Source organism: Equus przewalskii, unplaced genomic scaffold, assembly GCF_037783145.1.
Source record: "Equus przewalskii isolate Varuska unplaced genomic scaffold, EquPr2 contig_452, whole genome shotgun sequence".
Taxonomy (NCBI): Eukaryota; Metazoa; Chordata; class Mammalia; order Perissodactyla; family Equidae; genus Equus; species Equus przewalskii.
In genome coordinates this window covers 542,607-559,612 of record NW_027227607.1, presented here as the reverse complement: position 1 = coordinate 559,612, position 17,006 = coordinate 542,607, and the positions used below count along the sequence as shown (strand labels likewise).

The following is a 17,006-nucleotide window of genomic DNA, read 5'->3' as shown; positions in this document are numbered from 1 at the left end:
ATCTTAACATTTGGGAAATCAAGGTGAGGGACGTACAGAAATTCTTTGTAAAGTGTAAGCATTTTTTCTGTAATCCTGAAATAATATCAAAATAAAAAGTTAAAATAGGGGCTGGCCAGGAGGTATAGTTTTGAAGTTTGCTTGCTCCACTTTGTCTGTCTGGGGTTCACAGGTTTGGATCCTGTGTGTGGACCTACATATGGCTCATTGAGCCATGCTGTGGCAGCATCCCATTTACAAAATAGAGGAAGATTGGCAACAGATGTTAGCTCAGGAACAAACCAAAAAAAAAAAAAAGTTAAAATAAAAATAAGCCCTTTAACATTTTTTGTTTAATTTTAATTTAATATTTGTTTCAACAGTATCTTTTAACACAATTCTTGTTTCGTTGTTGAAGTTCTAAATTTTTTGTAACTTTAAAAAGCTATAACTTCTCACAAATACTTATAAGCAACATATCTTTCTTTAAGAAAATAAGTAAAACCATACATCCATCTTGAATAAAGCTTATTTTAACGAAATTGGCCTTTGCTTGATAAGGACTTATTACTAAGATTATATTTTTCACCTGTTAAAAACTAAAATAATATACCATACCTTTTTAGGAAACTTTAAATCTCAATTTTATATAATCATTCTTAAAATGATCGCATCTTTGTGAATAACTTTCGATCGGCCACAATATTACAGCCAAGGTATCGAAACGTATCAGTCTCTTCTTAAGGATTCAATACTACTGAGAGAGGAGAATGAACCTGGCTCTTACAGGTTCAATTTAATTGTTTCCCATTTGGAATTTAGATACTTTAAAGGAATGAGAGAGAAAAATGAGACTATATGTTTGTCATAGTAATTTTTATGGTGCCTGAAGTGAACTCTGGCCATATCAGAAGATGCTTAAATCACAACCACCACCAGTCTTATTTCTGGCCACTTTTGTTTCAAATGCAGCCAAATTCTACTGTGCCAGCATCACCGATGTTACATACTCCTGGAACAGATTTTCTGAAATGTATTCCACGGTATTATAAGCCCATGGTGATAATCTACAAAAAGATTCAATGCCAAAATAAATTTCCAAAATGTTTTACAGTATAGCCTTTGCTTGAAGACATAATTCCAATTAGCGTAAAATATAAACTGACAAAACCTCCTTTAATTTGTTTAATTCTTATTTTGCAAACATTTTGATAGCATAAAATTATTTTCAGAAGTTCTGTGGAATGGTGAAAACATTCAGAATATCCATTTTGGACCTCAAGTCCTGCTTATGTGATCTAAATTCTCTGGGCCTCTTTAGAGAGTCAGTTTTCTTATTTCTAAATGAGAGTTTTCCAATGATTTCCATGAGCCTTCACCTTATTGATGGTTTGATTCAACCCAAAATTGTTAAAATCATCATTCTACCAAAAATTGGTAATCATTTTATTGTAGAGGTTTAGATGTAAAAACTGTCAGATTTGAAAAATAATCAAATTTTTATGTAAATGGAGAGTCAGAATACCAGCTAGCTGAGTCTTTTTCAATTTAAACTCATGAGAAATACCTTTTATCACTTATGAAGATTTCAAAATACTAAAATTTGACTAAGTGAAGAGAAATAGGGACTATAATATAATATTGATGGTCATGAAATGTTATAGAACTTCTATGGAGAGATATTTGTCAATATCTAGCAAAACTGCAGCAACTAGTAATCCCACTTCTAAGAAAGTGTCCCAAATATATATTGACACAAATACCAAATACATGTGCAAGTTTATTCATTGGAATATTATGTAGTGTAGATTAGACACAGATTGGCACCAAATATTTGTAATAGTGACGGTTGTTCTAGAAATGAGGAAGATTTCTATGCTATACAGAGATCATCATAATATGATATTAAAAAGAAAAAATCAACATAAAATTGAAAAGATAAATGCATGCTTTACATAGGGAAAGAAAATGAAACAATTATAGATATATATGTGTATCTTGTTATATTTGATTAAAAAATTGAAAAAAAAGTCAAAATGAATAAAAAGGGTTACCTATAGGAAAGCAAGAAAATGAAGTGGGTGCTGATAGGTACAGAAGTCAATCATTTTTTAAATATACTTTGCGGTGCAGTTTTGATTTCAGAAGGGTACTAAAATCTTAAAAATTAAAACAAGACAATTGAATCAAAAGTGGAGAAAAATGAACTTTTATTCTAGAAACCTTCTAGTGCATGCCATTTTATTCAAAGTAAAAGCCCAAGAGTTTAACAATGATCCACTAAGCTCTGAATGATGTGGCTGAGGTTAACTCTAGGACTTCATGGCCCACTCCTCTACCCCTTTGTCAGCTCCAGCCTCCATGGTGCTCAAAACAGCAGCCATGTTCCCTCCATAGAGTCTTTCTTTGCAGCTGTTATTCCTTGCCCTGCCACCCTCTTCTCTTGAAGCAATCCACTGACACTATTTTTTTCTTGGGCAACATATTTCAAAAATGTTTTCTACCATGTCGGTGCTCATAAGTAACATTTCCCAAATAATATGTGTTATTTGGGAAAATATGGTACAGGTGGAAACACTTAAAGCCTTTTATCAAAAAAAATATTGTTCCTAGGTTTTTTCCCTCTTCTCTAGATATCTGCATTCTGTTTTACCCTCATGTTAATCTGGGTTCTTTCAAGAACAAAGGTTTTATCTGCAAAGGAGGACTGATTCCTATAGGGGAAACAATAATGTTTTCATTTGATTTATGTATGTCAACAGTGTCCCACAAATGCTGTCTTGAAAGTCAGAGGATCTTCTTGAGTTTTACTTCCATTCTGAAATATTTTCTCACAAAGGCATTTTAAAATTTCAGCTAGAAAATCTAAGACTTTCGGTGGCTTTTGATTTCAACAATTGTAATGGATAATTAAGAGTGTCCTTGAGTTTTATATGGTCCTTCAAATATGTGGCCATATCCATGTTGTCTCAACAAGTTGATTCAGTGCTTTAACCATCAGAAACTACAGCAGAGACAGATGAAATAGACAAATAGGAATGCACGAAGACAAATGCTCTTTAATTTTAGTGTGATTAATATGCAGTCATTATAGACCTTAGTATCCATAACATTTATGCACTTTCTTAAAAGTTATTATATATATATATGTGTGTGTGTTTGTGTAAATATATAAGCCACATGCCATACTCTGATTTTATTGTGTTACCAACTTCTAATAGGCACACAAAAATGTTCTTTGGTGTTTTTAATTTTTTATTTATTTGTTTGTTTTCCCATTTTGTGTCCTAGACTCTATGCAGTGCTTTGGATGATGGATAGAAAACTCTGTCCTTAGAAAAGAATACTCTAAACTTCATATTGGAGGCAGTGAGTTAACAAACCTGGTGATATTAAAACAATGCTTAAAGGAGATTGTTCTATGTGAAATACAAAACAAGATGTTTAATCAGAGCTGAAAAGGGGAAAGAAGGGAAGGAAATTTTCCTGGAAGGTTGTTGAAGCAGTAGATTGTTGATAATGACAGCACAATGATGTACTTAACCTAGGCCCATTCATGGCTCTTTGTAACCAAACCAATTGGAATTATTTTCCTCTTCTTTATTCCTAGCTTTATTGAGATAAAATTGACAAATAACATCGGGTATGTTTAAGGTGTACAAACGGTGTTTCAATATACGTATAACTTATGAAGTGATTACCACTATAGATTAATAAAGAAATCTATTACTTCACATATTTACCAGTTTTCTGTTGTGTTGAGAACATTTAAGACCTACCCTCTTAGCAAATTTCAGCTATACAATAATTATTTTTAACTATAGTTGCCAATCTGTACATTAGATCCCTAGAACGTATTCATTTTATAACAGAAAATTTGTACCATGTGAACAATATCTCCCCATTTCCCCCAAACTCCAGCCCCTGTCAACGACGAATCTACTTTCTGTTTCTATTAATTCAACTTTTTTATATTCCTCATATAAATGAGATCATGAATCTTTGTCTGACTTGTCTGACTTGTTTAACTTAGCATTATGCCTTCAAGATTCATCCATGTTATAGCAATCGTGACTTCTTTACATCTAAAGAGTCATGGACTCATTTACCTTGAGGCCTCTCTAATTGTCAGATCCCCTGCTTACTATCTTTTCTTCTCACAACTTGTATCTTTTTAGATCTGAGACTCAATATCTCCATCCAACAAAGCCTTTTTTAAATTAGGTTTAGACATTTTTCTTGGGATATAAAGCCCCCAGTTTTTAATCCATATTATTTGAAGGCTTATTATGAATTATTTGAGTGCTTATCAATTAATGTCAATTGTTTCCACTTGATTATAGGATTCATTGGCATAGAAACTATATGATTTACCGCAGAATACAAAGCACATAAAAATTCAAAGTTCACTTAGTAAATAAACAATTAATTTTAGTGTAATAAAATTAATGTTTGAACAATAAAGTAAATAAATAATTATTTGGCAAAATTAGAAGTCAGGGAAAATTTTGAAAAGGAGGAAGCACCACACATAAATTCTAGACATATCACAAAATATGACACGTTTGGGAAACTGGATATTCTTATGTTTGAGCTTTAACAGAAATACTCATTTTGTTAAACCAAAATATTCGAGACAACTTTTTTCCCTTGTATCATGCCATATAATTTTATAAAAACAACAACCACAATATATGTTTATGTCTGTGTGTAATATAAATATTTAAAAGTATCTTTTAGTTTCCAGTCTTTGCAAGGCCTTTTTCAAGTCTTTGTTCTGTAGGCTATAAATCAGAGGATTTAACATAGGAATCACAAGGGTGTAAAACAATGATGACATTTTGTCTTCATCTAGGGAGTAGGAAGAGCTCAGCCTGAAATACATAAAGAGCATAGTTCCCTGGAAAATTGGCACAGCAGTTATGTGGGAGATGCAGGTGGAGAAAGCTTTGAACCTACCCTCAGCAAAGCAGATCTTTAAGACCGACAGGATAATATAGCAATAAGAGATAAGAACTCCTGAAATGGTACTCAGTTTGATGAAGCCAAAAATGGTGAATAGTACCAACTCATTAACCTTTATATCAGAGCAGGAAAGGATGAAAAGCGGTGGTAAATCACAGAAGAAATGATTAGTCTCATCTCACCCACAGAACCATAAGCAGAATGTTAATGTTGTGTGTATCAAAGAATCTGCCGTTCCCACCAGATAAACCCTGGCCATGAACAGGTTGCACACCCTGCTGGACATGTTGACTGTATAGAGTAAGGGGTTGCTAATGGCCTTGTACCAATCAAAGGACATCACTGCCAGCAGTAGACACTCAGAATCTGCAAAGACACAGAAGATCAAGAATTGCAGAGCACAGTGATAGAAGGGGATTGATTTGTTCTTGGCAAAGAGGTCCACTAGCATCTTGAGCCCAATTGCTGTGGAATAGCAGAGGTCACAGAAAGAAAGGTGGCTGAGGAAAAAGTACATTGGTGTGTGCAGCTGGGAATTTATTCTAACTAAAATGATCATTCCAAGATTTGCCAGAAGATTAATAAGATAAAAATCAAGAAATATGGTAAATAGGGTCACTTTCACCCCAGGGTTATCAGTAATTCCCAAGAAAATGAAGTCAGCCAAGGAAGAGCAATTTCCTTTATTCATTCTTCTTTGTTCTTGTCTAAAGTTTTGAGAAAATGATCAAGAAAAGTATAGGTGCATGTTTAACTCTTCCGGACATCCACAAATGTCTATGAGGCAGAACATAAGTTCTTTCTTCAATTGTCTTTTTATACTTGAAAATTAGTCAGTCATATGTCACTTTAAAGAGGCATTACAGTCTATAAGACAATAATAATAAATATCTGGAATAAGGAGTTGCGAAAATTTGCTCTAAATCCAGATGTCTTTCATGAAGTATGCGACTTCCACAAGCTCTTTAATTTCTCTGAGCATTACCTTCTTTATCTCAAAAAAGAGATTTGGATGATTTTATATCTCATTATGGCTTCAAAGTGATATGGAAGAAATGCAAATGTTAGAACATGTTTTAGGATATAGGGCTAAGCATTTTCTATGCTTAAAAATATTCACATGGACACAAAAAAATGATTACCATTGTTATGTTCTTCAGAAGCAGGATTGATTTAAAAGGTTTGTGTTAATTCTAGAAACAATGAACATAACTATCTAATAATCATGAAAAGAATTATTTTTCTGGTCTTGATCTATGTTGTGTTTAGTATTTTGTGAGACATGAAATAAACATTATTGACTTTATCTCTAGAAATGTACTATTACTTTGCCACAACTCACTATGTATTTGTGGAGTGGTCTGGTGCCAAAGGATGAGTCTCTTGACCAGTCAAAGAAGTATGCTAAAAAGAAGTTGAAGCAACAGAATTTAACACATTAATTTGCATCTCTTTGGATTCCAAATAGTATTTTATATTACAAAATGGAAAGAGTATGAGAGACAATAAACACTTTTGAGATATATAGGCTTCTCTTCCTTGTGCATGTGTGTGTTTCTGTGTGTATGTTGTGTCATGTGTTTGCATGAATCTATGTCTTTGTTGACATGTGAGAATTGGAACATGGGTGATGGATACACTTTTTTAGACTTAAGTAAATATGGCATATGGTCCACATGGTGTTATTTGCACATGTTGTTTTTTGTAGTGTGTTGCCTCAATTACTTTTGAAATAAAACAAGAAAAATCCTTAAATACATGTATACACTTCCCAGTGCTAAAAGGCATAAAGGCTTTCCAGTAATCCCACAAAAAAACAAAATGATTAAAATGTTATTTTGTGAATATTAATAGTTTCAGTCAAATTATTTCAGTTCTGAGAAGAAAATATCATTTGTGGCCATTAAATTGCACTTTTATTAAATTGAGTAAGCAGGCATAAAATGATTCATTTACAAATCTCTCATTTATTTTCCAAAAAGGTAATTTTTTCCCCTTATATGCTTTAAATTTGGACACTTGTGAACCTACCTGAGATGAACAGGTCTTCAGTAGCTAAACAGTAAGCAGATGGCATTTCATTTTACCAGGTGCATTTGGGACTTAAATCTCTGACGATATTGCCCTTAGGCTTTGGTGTTATGTAAATATGTCATTGATTATATTTCTGGTTCTGTATAATCCCCCCTAAATATAGTGACAACTTTAGTAAAGAGTGAGCTTTACTGCCTCACTATTGTCACCTAACTGGTCTATGTTAGGAAGAAAACCTCAAATCATTTTTATGATTGCTTCACAGCTACTTCCTTCTCTAGTCAAAGCAGACATCCAATGAAACTCAAATAGAGCCTTACTTAATCATTTCCAACTCCTTTCTATTGTTGATTTTGTTTGTTCCATTTTTGAAACTTTCTTCTTTATGACCATGTTTATGAATATTATTAAACTTCAGGGGTATCTTTTGAAATATAATTCATATACTATAAATTCACCCTTTAAATGTGTATACTTCATTGGGTTTCATTATATTCCAAGGTTCTATTGCCATCACCCCTATCTAATTCCAGAACATTTTTCATAAGTCCTATAAGGAACCCATGTCTATTAGAGGTTACTTCTCTTTATCCCCTCTGCCCAGCTTCTGGCAGCCACTATTCTACTTTCTAATTCTATGTGCTTGCCTATTCTGTACTTCTCATGTAAACAGAATCATACAATATGTATTCTTTTGTGTGTCAAGCTTCTGTCCCTCAGTATTTTTTCAAGCTTTATCGTGTGTTTGCTAGTGTTAGAATTTTTTTATCATTATGGCTGAATAATATTTCATGTATAGATATAACACATTTTGGTAATCCATTTATCAGTTGAATATTTGGACTGTTTATCCTTTTTGGCTATTATGAATAATAATACTATAAACGTTCTATTAATGCTAACTTTCAAGGCCACCTTCATTACCAAGCATTTTCTTACTCTCATCCCCTGACCACATGTCATTCACGTACATTTCATTGATTTTATGACTCCATCACATTCTCCACATTTAGTACTCTCTATTTCAAATTATATTTACTTTATTCATATAAGAATTTCTTTACCACACTTAAGGCTTTAGGAATAAGATCAATGTTTATTTTTTGTATTTGCTCAAGTCCCTAAAACAGGGTTTTGTAAGGGTAATTGCTTTCTAAATATTTATTGTTAAGTACTTCAGACTATTATAAGTGAAGGGTGATGAACAAAGAGTAGAAATAGACTGGATTTTGGGATTTCTTTCTACAAATATAGCTCATATGCACAAGTATGTTTCACTAAAATATGTTTTCATGGATAACACTTTTTCTAAAATTGCTAAGTTACACTGTTTTTCTACAAATAACTTTAGTGTGTAATTATCCTTACCAGTAATTTGCAAATTGAGAAATACTGGAAATTTCACTTTCATGTCCTCTCTAAATACTTTCCAAGAGACAGCAATGTTATTGTCCATACTTCTTGAACCTTGGTCTACCATCTTGATATATAGTGTGATTTGACTACTTCCAAAGGTCCCAGTGCTAATGTTTTCACAGTGACCTGAGATTGAAATATCTGTCACTCTTGTTATTATAAGTATGCTGTTCAAGTCTTGCTTCATTCAAAGGCTTTACTAAGTATGTCCACAGCAAAAACTAAAAAGAGATCACATGCTCATCAATTTAATTAAAATGTTAAAATGTATTCATAAAAGAATCTGGAATATGAAATTTGGAGTCCTACAATGGTCGATGATAGTTTGGGCAGATTAAAGATGGCTGTACACATCTATACGCACTTTTCTTAGAGACAGAGTGCCTATTTATTATCCTTTTGAATTTTTGTTGTTCTTTAACTGCTTAGACCAACAGAAACTGGGAGAAAAATTGTATATCACTTCTGAGTCTGGCCTTTAAGAAGATAGTCCCTGAAAGTCATGAGCTGCCATGTAAAAAGTCCAGCTAACCTTCTGGAAAAACTATGTGACAGGCTCTGAGACTACATGGAGTGAGAAGGGGTCCAGTTGAGACCATCTTTCTAGCCATTATCATCTTGGTGCCAGTTATGAGAGACCATATAACCTAGCCCAACATCTAGCTGAGTACCATGTGACCTTAGTCAACATGAAGAAGAAGAGAATATAACCCAGTGGTCATTATTTTAAACCATGTAGTTTTAAGACAGTGTTTATATAGCAAAAGATAACAGAATATAATGAGATAATTCTTTTCAGGAATCATTTATTATTATTGTTATATACTTTTGTGGAATAATTTAATATTACTATTATGTACTATTATGTAATATAGGTAGATGATAGATAGGTAGGTAGGTAGATTGTTAAATAGATAGATAGACCAACGAAAATATTTGCAAACCATATATCTAACAAAAAATGTATCACTAGAAAATAAAAAGAATCTTATCAAAATAAGAAAACATACAACTCAATAAAAATGGGGAAATTATTTGAAAAAATACCTCACCAAAAAAGATATATAAATGTCAATTTATGCTTAAGAATGTGCTTAGCATCATTAATTATTAGGTAAATGTGAATTAAACCAACAGTGAGAAATTATGACACACATATTAGATGGCCAAAAATAATTTAAAAAAACTGCTTCTTAAAGAAGAATTTGTGGAACCCAAACTCACATGCACTACTATTGGGTGTGTAAAATGCTTTGAAAAACACTTTATAAAACAATTTGACAGTCTTAAAGGATATTAATGTGTAACATTACATGTTCATACTTGCACTATGATCCAACTATTTCATTCTTGAGTATTTACGCAAGATAATTTGAATCATATGTTCATATAATGACTTGTACATGAATGTTTATAACAGTTTTATTTGTAATAACAGAAAAATTGGGAACACTTCAAATATCCATCAATAAATGAATGGTTACACAAATTATGGTATATCTATTCACTGGAACACTACTCATTACTAGTAAGGAATAATGTATTGAAACATGAAACAATATCCATGAATCTCAAAATAATTATGTTAAGTGGAAGGAGACACATATGAGAATATATTGTATGATTCCACTTGTAAAAAATTGTATAAAAAGCAAACAAATCTATAGTGACAAGATCCACATCAGCGATTGCTTGAAGTGGAGTGAAAAAGAGGGATGAAAATGGAGCACAAGGAAATTTCAGGAGGTAAAGAATAATTTCATTGTTTTTAATGTGGTGATGGTGTAACCAAGAATATTTGGCAGAAAGAGAAAAAAACTAGTACCTTCTATTAACTAATAGTTACATATTCATCAAATTATCCAATATCGTTCTCTAAATGGACAACGTGGAAAGAAAATAAGCCTGTTTTTAGACTCAGTTCTTAGCCAACTAGCTCTAAGTCTTTGATTCACCCAACATCTCTGTTGCTTAGTTTCCTTACCAGAAATAGTTGATCTGGGCAATTCACAAGAATATTTCTAGTACTGAAAGGCTGGGAAGGAATCCCAAAAGCAATGTATGACGGGCTAACAGATTCAGAAATAAGCATCTGAAATCAATTGTGCTTACAAGAGCTAAAAGTTTTGGTTATAGGAAATTTATTTTTCCGTTTTAGAAATGCGCATATGCATGCATATTTGAAATATATAAAAATATATTATTTATATAAACACGTGAAAATTATCAGGACAGCACTTTCTCTTACAAATCTCATTGATGTACCCTATATACGAGTCCAAAGAAAGGCCATTCACTGTTCTCCAATTTTGTTATGTAGTTTCACATATTTTCATGATTTTCTTAAATTTGCTCTTATCTTAAGAAATTTCTCCTTTGCCTCCACTCATGTTTCTAATTCCATTCCTAACATCATTAAGCTGTTATTTAAAATCAACAAAAAAATCTGACCATTAAGAAAACCCAGATTCAGATAGCTTCATAGTTTTACTAGAAAATTGCTTCATGAAAGTGATAAATGAGTAGCATCAATCTTGCCTAAACCCTTCAGAGAATTGAAAAAGAGGGACACACTTCCAGCTTTTGCAATGAGGCTAAAATGACAACAGTAGGAGGAACGGAGAATGTGCATGGACTCAGTAACATGGCCTTTCACTCACCAAGGCTGATCTGGTCACAGCCAATCTGCAGTGCCAAACCTGCCAATACTGGATGCAAACATCACACATACATGGCATATTCCCTACAGGTCCAGCCAGCCTCTCACAGATAGATTACATTGGGCTTCATTTATCTGGAAGAATAAGTACTTTGTTCTCACTAGAAGATGGCTTTCTCTTGATATGCATTATCATTCTTGCCAAAAATTCTTTTGTCAAAATTACTGTCATAGAATTCTTTATTCATCATCATATTCTTTCACATAGCATTGCTTCAAACCAGGTAGCTCATTGCACAGAAAAGGAAATGTGACAATGTGCTTATGCTTAAAAATTCATTAGTCTTACGTCATTGCCCATCATCCTAAAGGATGTGACTTGATTGAATTTTTTAAAGACTTTTTGAAGACTCCATTTTGAAACCAGTTAGGTGCCGTCAATTTCTGGGGCTGGGATCATGTTCTCCAGAGTGCAGTACATGGTTTAAACCAGTATTATATCTGTGAAGAATTTTTTCCCCATATCCAGGATTTCGAGTCAGGGAATCAAAGGGTGGAAAAGGAGGTAGCATCTCTCACTATTATTCTTAATGTTTCACTAACAAAAATTTTGCTGGTCTTTGTTCCACAAAAAAGAAAGAAAGAAAGAAAGGGAGGGAGGAAGGAAGGGAGGAAGTGAGGAAGGAAGGAAAGAAGAGAGAAAGAATGAAAAGAAAGAAAAGAAAAAGTAATTCTTACAACAGGGAACACATAAATGGTTCCATTGAACCAGATGGCAGGACTGCTACTTGGTCACCTTGAGACACTCATGCTACTTAGTCAACAGGCAAAATGGAGTTTCCCTACTTGTTGGGGTGATTGTTCTTGAACACAAAGGTAACATTTGATTGTTTCTATGCAATAAGTCTAGTAGAGAGTGTTCCTGGAATGCAGAGGAGCCTCTGGGACACATTTTAGAACTCTCATATACATCATTTAAAATTTAATAGAAATCTATAACAGTTTCAAATAGAAGGAACTACTAATGGCATCCATACTTGAGGAATTCAGATTTGGATCACTTCATAAGACAAGAAAACAAAACAACCTAGATGTTAGCTGAGGTTAAAGGGAATATGGAGTAGGGTTACAGAAAAAAGGAAGTGCTATGTGCCTGCTATGAGCGTGTGACCAGTAGCTGAAACCAAGTCTACAGGACTTATGAGTGTTTTTATCTTTTGCTTTGATGTGAATTTATTGGGAGTTATATTAACCAATATTCTCCTCCTCTCTCATTCCCATACTTCCTAACATAAAATATGATAAGAAGTGTTCAACTTCTATCTCAATGTTTTAGCTAATTAGAAGATATCAAAGGTGGAATGTGACTTAACTAGAAGAATCTTAAGTCACTCATATGGATAAAATGACCTATGAAATTTTGTGTATCCTTTTTTCTTTAAGTTGTATGCGTCTGTTAAAAATAAGCATACTTTTGCTGCACTCTTTTTTGACAGTTAAATATGGTAAAATGAGATGTGTATGAATGGCAAATTGAAAAGGTTGGATTGTTTCAGATCTTGCTGTTAACTTGTTATTGCTGGAAGTTACATTGCCCAATCCTTCTAATCAGTATGGTTTCAGAATTATTAAATTAGTGAAATGAGTAGAATTAGTAAAAAGAGGAGTTTTCATGAGATTAGAACATAAATCTCCTATTCTCACAATATTTATACTGGTTCTGCTTCTATTACAGACATGAGGATTAAGCAGGCCTCAATAATTGCATAGGACAATACAGGCTTCTGCAAAAATCACGGGGAAATCTTCACTCAAATTATAGGTAAATGAGCATCCTCAGAAAATCTTGACTATGCTAGATCTAAAATACAAATTCAGGCCTTGCTAGCTACCATACAGTCTTGGGAATTTAGCAAGCTTTGGAAGCCTCAGGATGATGAAATACAGGTTGCTACTTGTAGATTGAGGGGTGTAGGCCTTCCAGAAAGCTCAGCAGATGATAGCAGCCCTCAGAGCCTTTACTAAGCAGACACAGCTGAGCCAAGGTTTCACCTGTCTAAATGCTTCTCTGATTTGAACCTTGGAATCACCATTAGACCTTGAAAAAATGCTGGTACTCTCTATTTTCAGCTATTCCCTTACTTGGAAATAGCTATATTTTCTCATAAGCGGTATAATATTTTGTGATATAATTACTGAGTGTCAAAAGGCAGTGGTGTAGCAAAAATAAGGTTTTCATTTGCAGCTGGATATGTAATAGTACAATGTAGACATTATCACCCATAGATGTTGGCATATTTTGAGAACTTCTGGGGCATGAAAATCTATGTTGTGATATCCTGCATCTGGTATTGCTCTGTGTGATTCCTCATAATCTTAAAGTAAACCTTGACTAAGTAAATATGAAACAATTTAATATTAGAGAATTTTGATGTGCTGGTGTAGCCACGAGTGACTGTGTTCTCCTCTTACCAAATGACACAACAAAAATACTCGGGAGAAGAATTGTTGGTCAGAAATTCAAGAAAGGATTCTTGGAGGCATTAAAAACTGACAGTGATTTAGGCTGTATCTTGTGGATTTTTACAACAAACAGTGCATGAGTTCAAACACAGTTATAGGGGCCGGCTCTGCGGCCGAGTGCTTAACTTTGCACATTCCACTTCTGAGGCCCAGGGCTTCGCCTGTTTTGGATCCTGGGTGCGGACATGGCACTACTCATCAACCCATGCTGAGGCGGCATCCCATATAGCACACCCCAAAGGACCTACATCTAGAGTATACAATTATGTACTGGGGTGCTTTGGGGAGAAGAAGAAGAAAAAAAATCAAGAAGATTGGGAACAGATGTTAGCTCAGATGACAATCTTAAAAGAAAAATATTTCTAAACTTTGATGTATCCAGGTCAAATCTTATAAATATTTATTATCACAGAGTCAAAATTGACAATAGTAATAAATAATGTACAGCAAAAAATATGAGTGACTGAAGCACAATTTTCAATGATAAACATCCTCCAATTTCAGTCTTCATATATAAGTTTCCTGTGTGGTAATCCACCATGGCGTGTGGGATGATTTCCCCACAAGGAACCAGGTGATACATTAAGTAGCTGATTCTGCTTCTGAGATGCCAGAGAATGTTCTACACTCTCAGTAATGCATTTGTGTATAAAAAATAAAAGACAGAGAACAAAACAAATATTTTGCCTTTCAATTAACCTATATTATTCAAGCTGTTGAATAACATTCCAAATTACTTTGGAGTAGATATGGTATAGAAGGTTATTATCATATTACTAGCTTGCACTTAAGAAAATGTATTTGATTTTGTATTATTTCTCTCCTAACATTCATGACTTTCATTATCTTGTTGTACAATATACATTTTAATTAATATTACATATCAAAAAATACATATAATTAACATCTATTAAGTGCTCAAAATGGTACAAGCACTATTCTCAGCATTTATTCAGTTAACCATTCAACAATCAATGACATAGATACTATATTCTCCCCATTTTACAGATAAGTTAACTGAGGGATAGAAAAATTAAGTAACATTCAAAGTGCCACTGACCAGCAGGATACAGAGGTGGTGTATGAACCAAGGGAATCTGGTTTTTTCCTTCATCCAGTAATCTACCCTTGTAAATTAGATATTCTACACATGAACACCCACACACACTTTTCTGAGCTATTTACTATATCCATTAAGACAACCCAATATAAGCCATTTTAGCATTAACTCAAACTGGTAATCATTGAAGGGTAATCTACTATTTAGTAGCAATTTCAAAACTTTCAAATATTTTCTTATATCATGGGGTTATTAAATGGCATTTGGCTGGGTAAAAAACAACTGTTTGATAAATTCTCAATGGTGTGAGAAGTTGTGTGTGTGCTGGTGAGGTTGTTGCAGGTTTCCAATTAGAGTTTGTAATTGGGGATTTAGATGAATCTTGGAATGTTATATTTCATGAGGAATCCACCTTTGATCTTATGGCTTTCTTAGCTGCATCTTTTACATCTTTATTTCTCAAAGTATAAATCAGTGGATTCAGCACTGGGATGAAAATGGTGTAGAACACTGAGATAATTTTATCAGTGTTGGGAGAGTAGAGGTAGCTGGGTCGTGAGTAAATGAAGAGAGGAGTCCCCTGATAGATGGCCACAGAAGTCAGGTGAGATGCACACGTAGAGATGGTTTTCTTCCTCCCACTGGAAGATCTGATCTTTAAGACTGAGAGAAGAATGAAAAAGTAGGAGATGATGATGATCATGAAACAGATAATTACCACTGAGCTGCCATACGTGGCAAGAAGCCATTCATTAATTGATGTGTCTGTGCAGGATAGCTTAAGCAGGGGAGGGAGGTCACAGAAAAAATGGTTGATGAGATTTTTATCACAGTATTTCAGAATAAATGCAAAGGATGTGTGAACTAGGGAGCTCACGTTGCCTCCAACATATGACAAGCTAACCAGCCATATACAGATACTCTAACACATCACAACTGTGTAAAGGGTTACAGAAGGCCACATAGCGATCATATGCCATGGCAGCCAATATAAAGGATTCTGTGTCTGCAAAAGTAGAGGCAAAATAAAACTGCAGGGCACAGCCATAATAGAAAATGGATTTGCTCTCTGAGAGGAAATTGACCAGCATTTTGGGAACAATGACTGAGGAATAACAAAAGTCTACAAAGGATAGGTTGCTAAGAGAAAAATACATGGGGGTTTGAAGGTGCAGATCGGTCCTGATTAACATCATCAATCCAATGTTCCCCATTAGAATCAAACCATATAATGCCAGAAACATAAGGAATAGGACACTCTGCAGTTCAGGGCGAGTTGGAAACCCTAATAGAATAAACTCAGTCACTAAGGTGTAGTTTCCACTCATAAATTCCATATTCTGTGCTGTTTTTGTTTCATGAGAATTCTAACATCCTAAAATGTTATATTGATGGAAAGAGAAACATAATCAGATATAATTATAAGGTTATTTTATTGTTTCAACAAACAAGCAATCAAATAAAAAATCCAAGCCCAAACGTACTTTCAAATACAAACTCTGAGAAATATATTTCAGAATTTAGTTGCTATCAGATTTCATGGTTGCCAGTTTTATTTTATTTGCCTGATTAATGACTATTTCTTCCATTGCACAATTTACGCACTTATTTTTACTTACTTTTGCTTACTTTTTTTTTTACCCAAAATATAGCACAATAGCTGGCTCATAAGGTAAAAGGAAGTAATAAATTAATTACTAGACCTATGATGATAAGAAGAAAAGAAAAAAATATATATCATTAAAAATAAATTGATCTGTAGAATATGCCTTGGAATGATTTATAGACCATTTTGCTCTTTCGTCCAGGGTTTAATAGATAGTTGTGTGCTATTCTCCTGACAGAGCAGATGAAGTGGTAAATTAAAATATATAGCAGTTAATTGTTTTTTAAAAGAATATAATGTAAAAGTGATATTAATGAATTAAAAATCAATGTCAGTAAACATTAGCTGTGAGTATATTTTTGTTTAAAAAGTTTTACTGAGGTACAACCTACATGCCATAAAGGTCATCTAATTGGGCAATTTGATTATTGACAGTAAATTTACATAGTTGTGCATCCATGACCATCAGCCAGTTTTAGAACATTTCTATCACTCTAAAAAGATCTCTCATGTCCATGAACAATCACTCCCCTTTCCCCTCTCCCCTCAACTTCTGGCAACCACTCATCTACTTCCTGTCTCTACAGATTTCCCTATTCTCGACATTTCATATAAAAGGAATCATACACTGTGTGGTCTTTTGTGTCTGGCTTCTTTCATTTAGTACGTTTTCAAGGTTCATCCATGTTGCAGTGTGAATGAGAAATTCTCTCCTTTTAATGTACTTTTTTTTAAGATTTTATTTTTTTCTTTTTCTCCCAAAG

At 33.7% G+C, this 17,006-nt stretch overlaps 1 protein-coding gene and 1 pseudogene across 1 annotated transcript; both read right to left on the bottom strand.

Moving 5' to 3' along the window:
• Positions 1-4,702: 4,702 nt before the first annotated feature.
• LOC139081317 (olfactory receptor 5W2-like) lies at positions 4,703-5,641 on the bottom strand (annotated as a pseudogene).
• Positions 5,642-15,033: 9,392 nt separating this feature from the next.
• Positions 15,034-15,973, bottom strand: LOC139081322 (olfactory receptor 5I1-like). The gene is given in 2 exon segments (XM_070606794.1): positions 15,034-15,580; positions 15,582-15,973. Coding segments are annotated over 2 exon segments (939 nt in total).
• Positions 15,974-17,006: the final 1,033 nt, after the last annotated feature.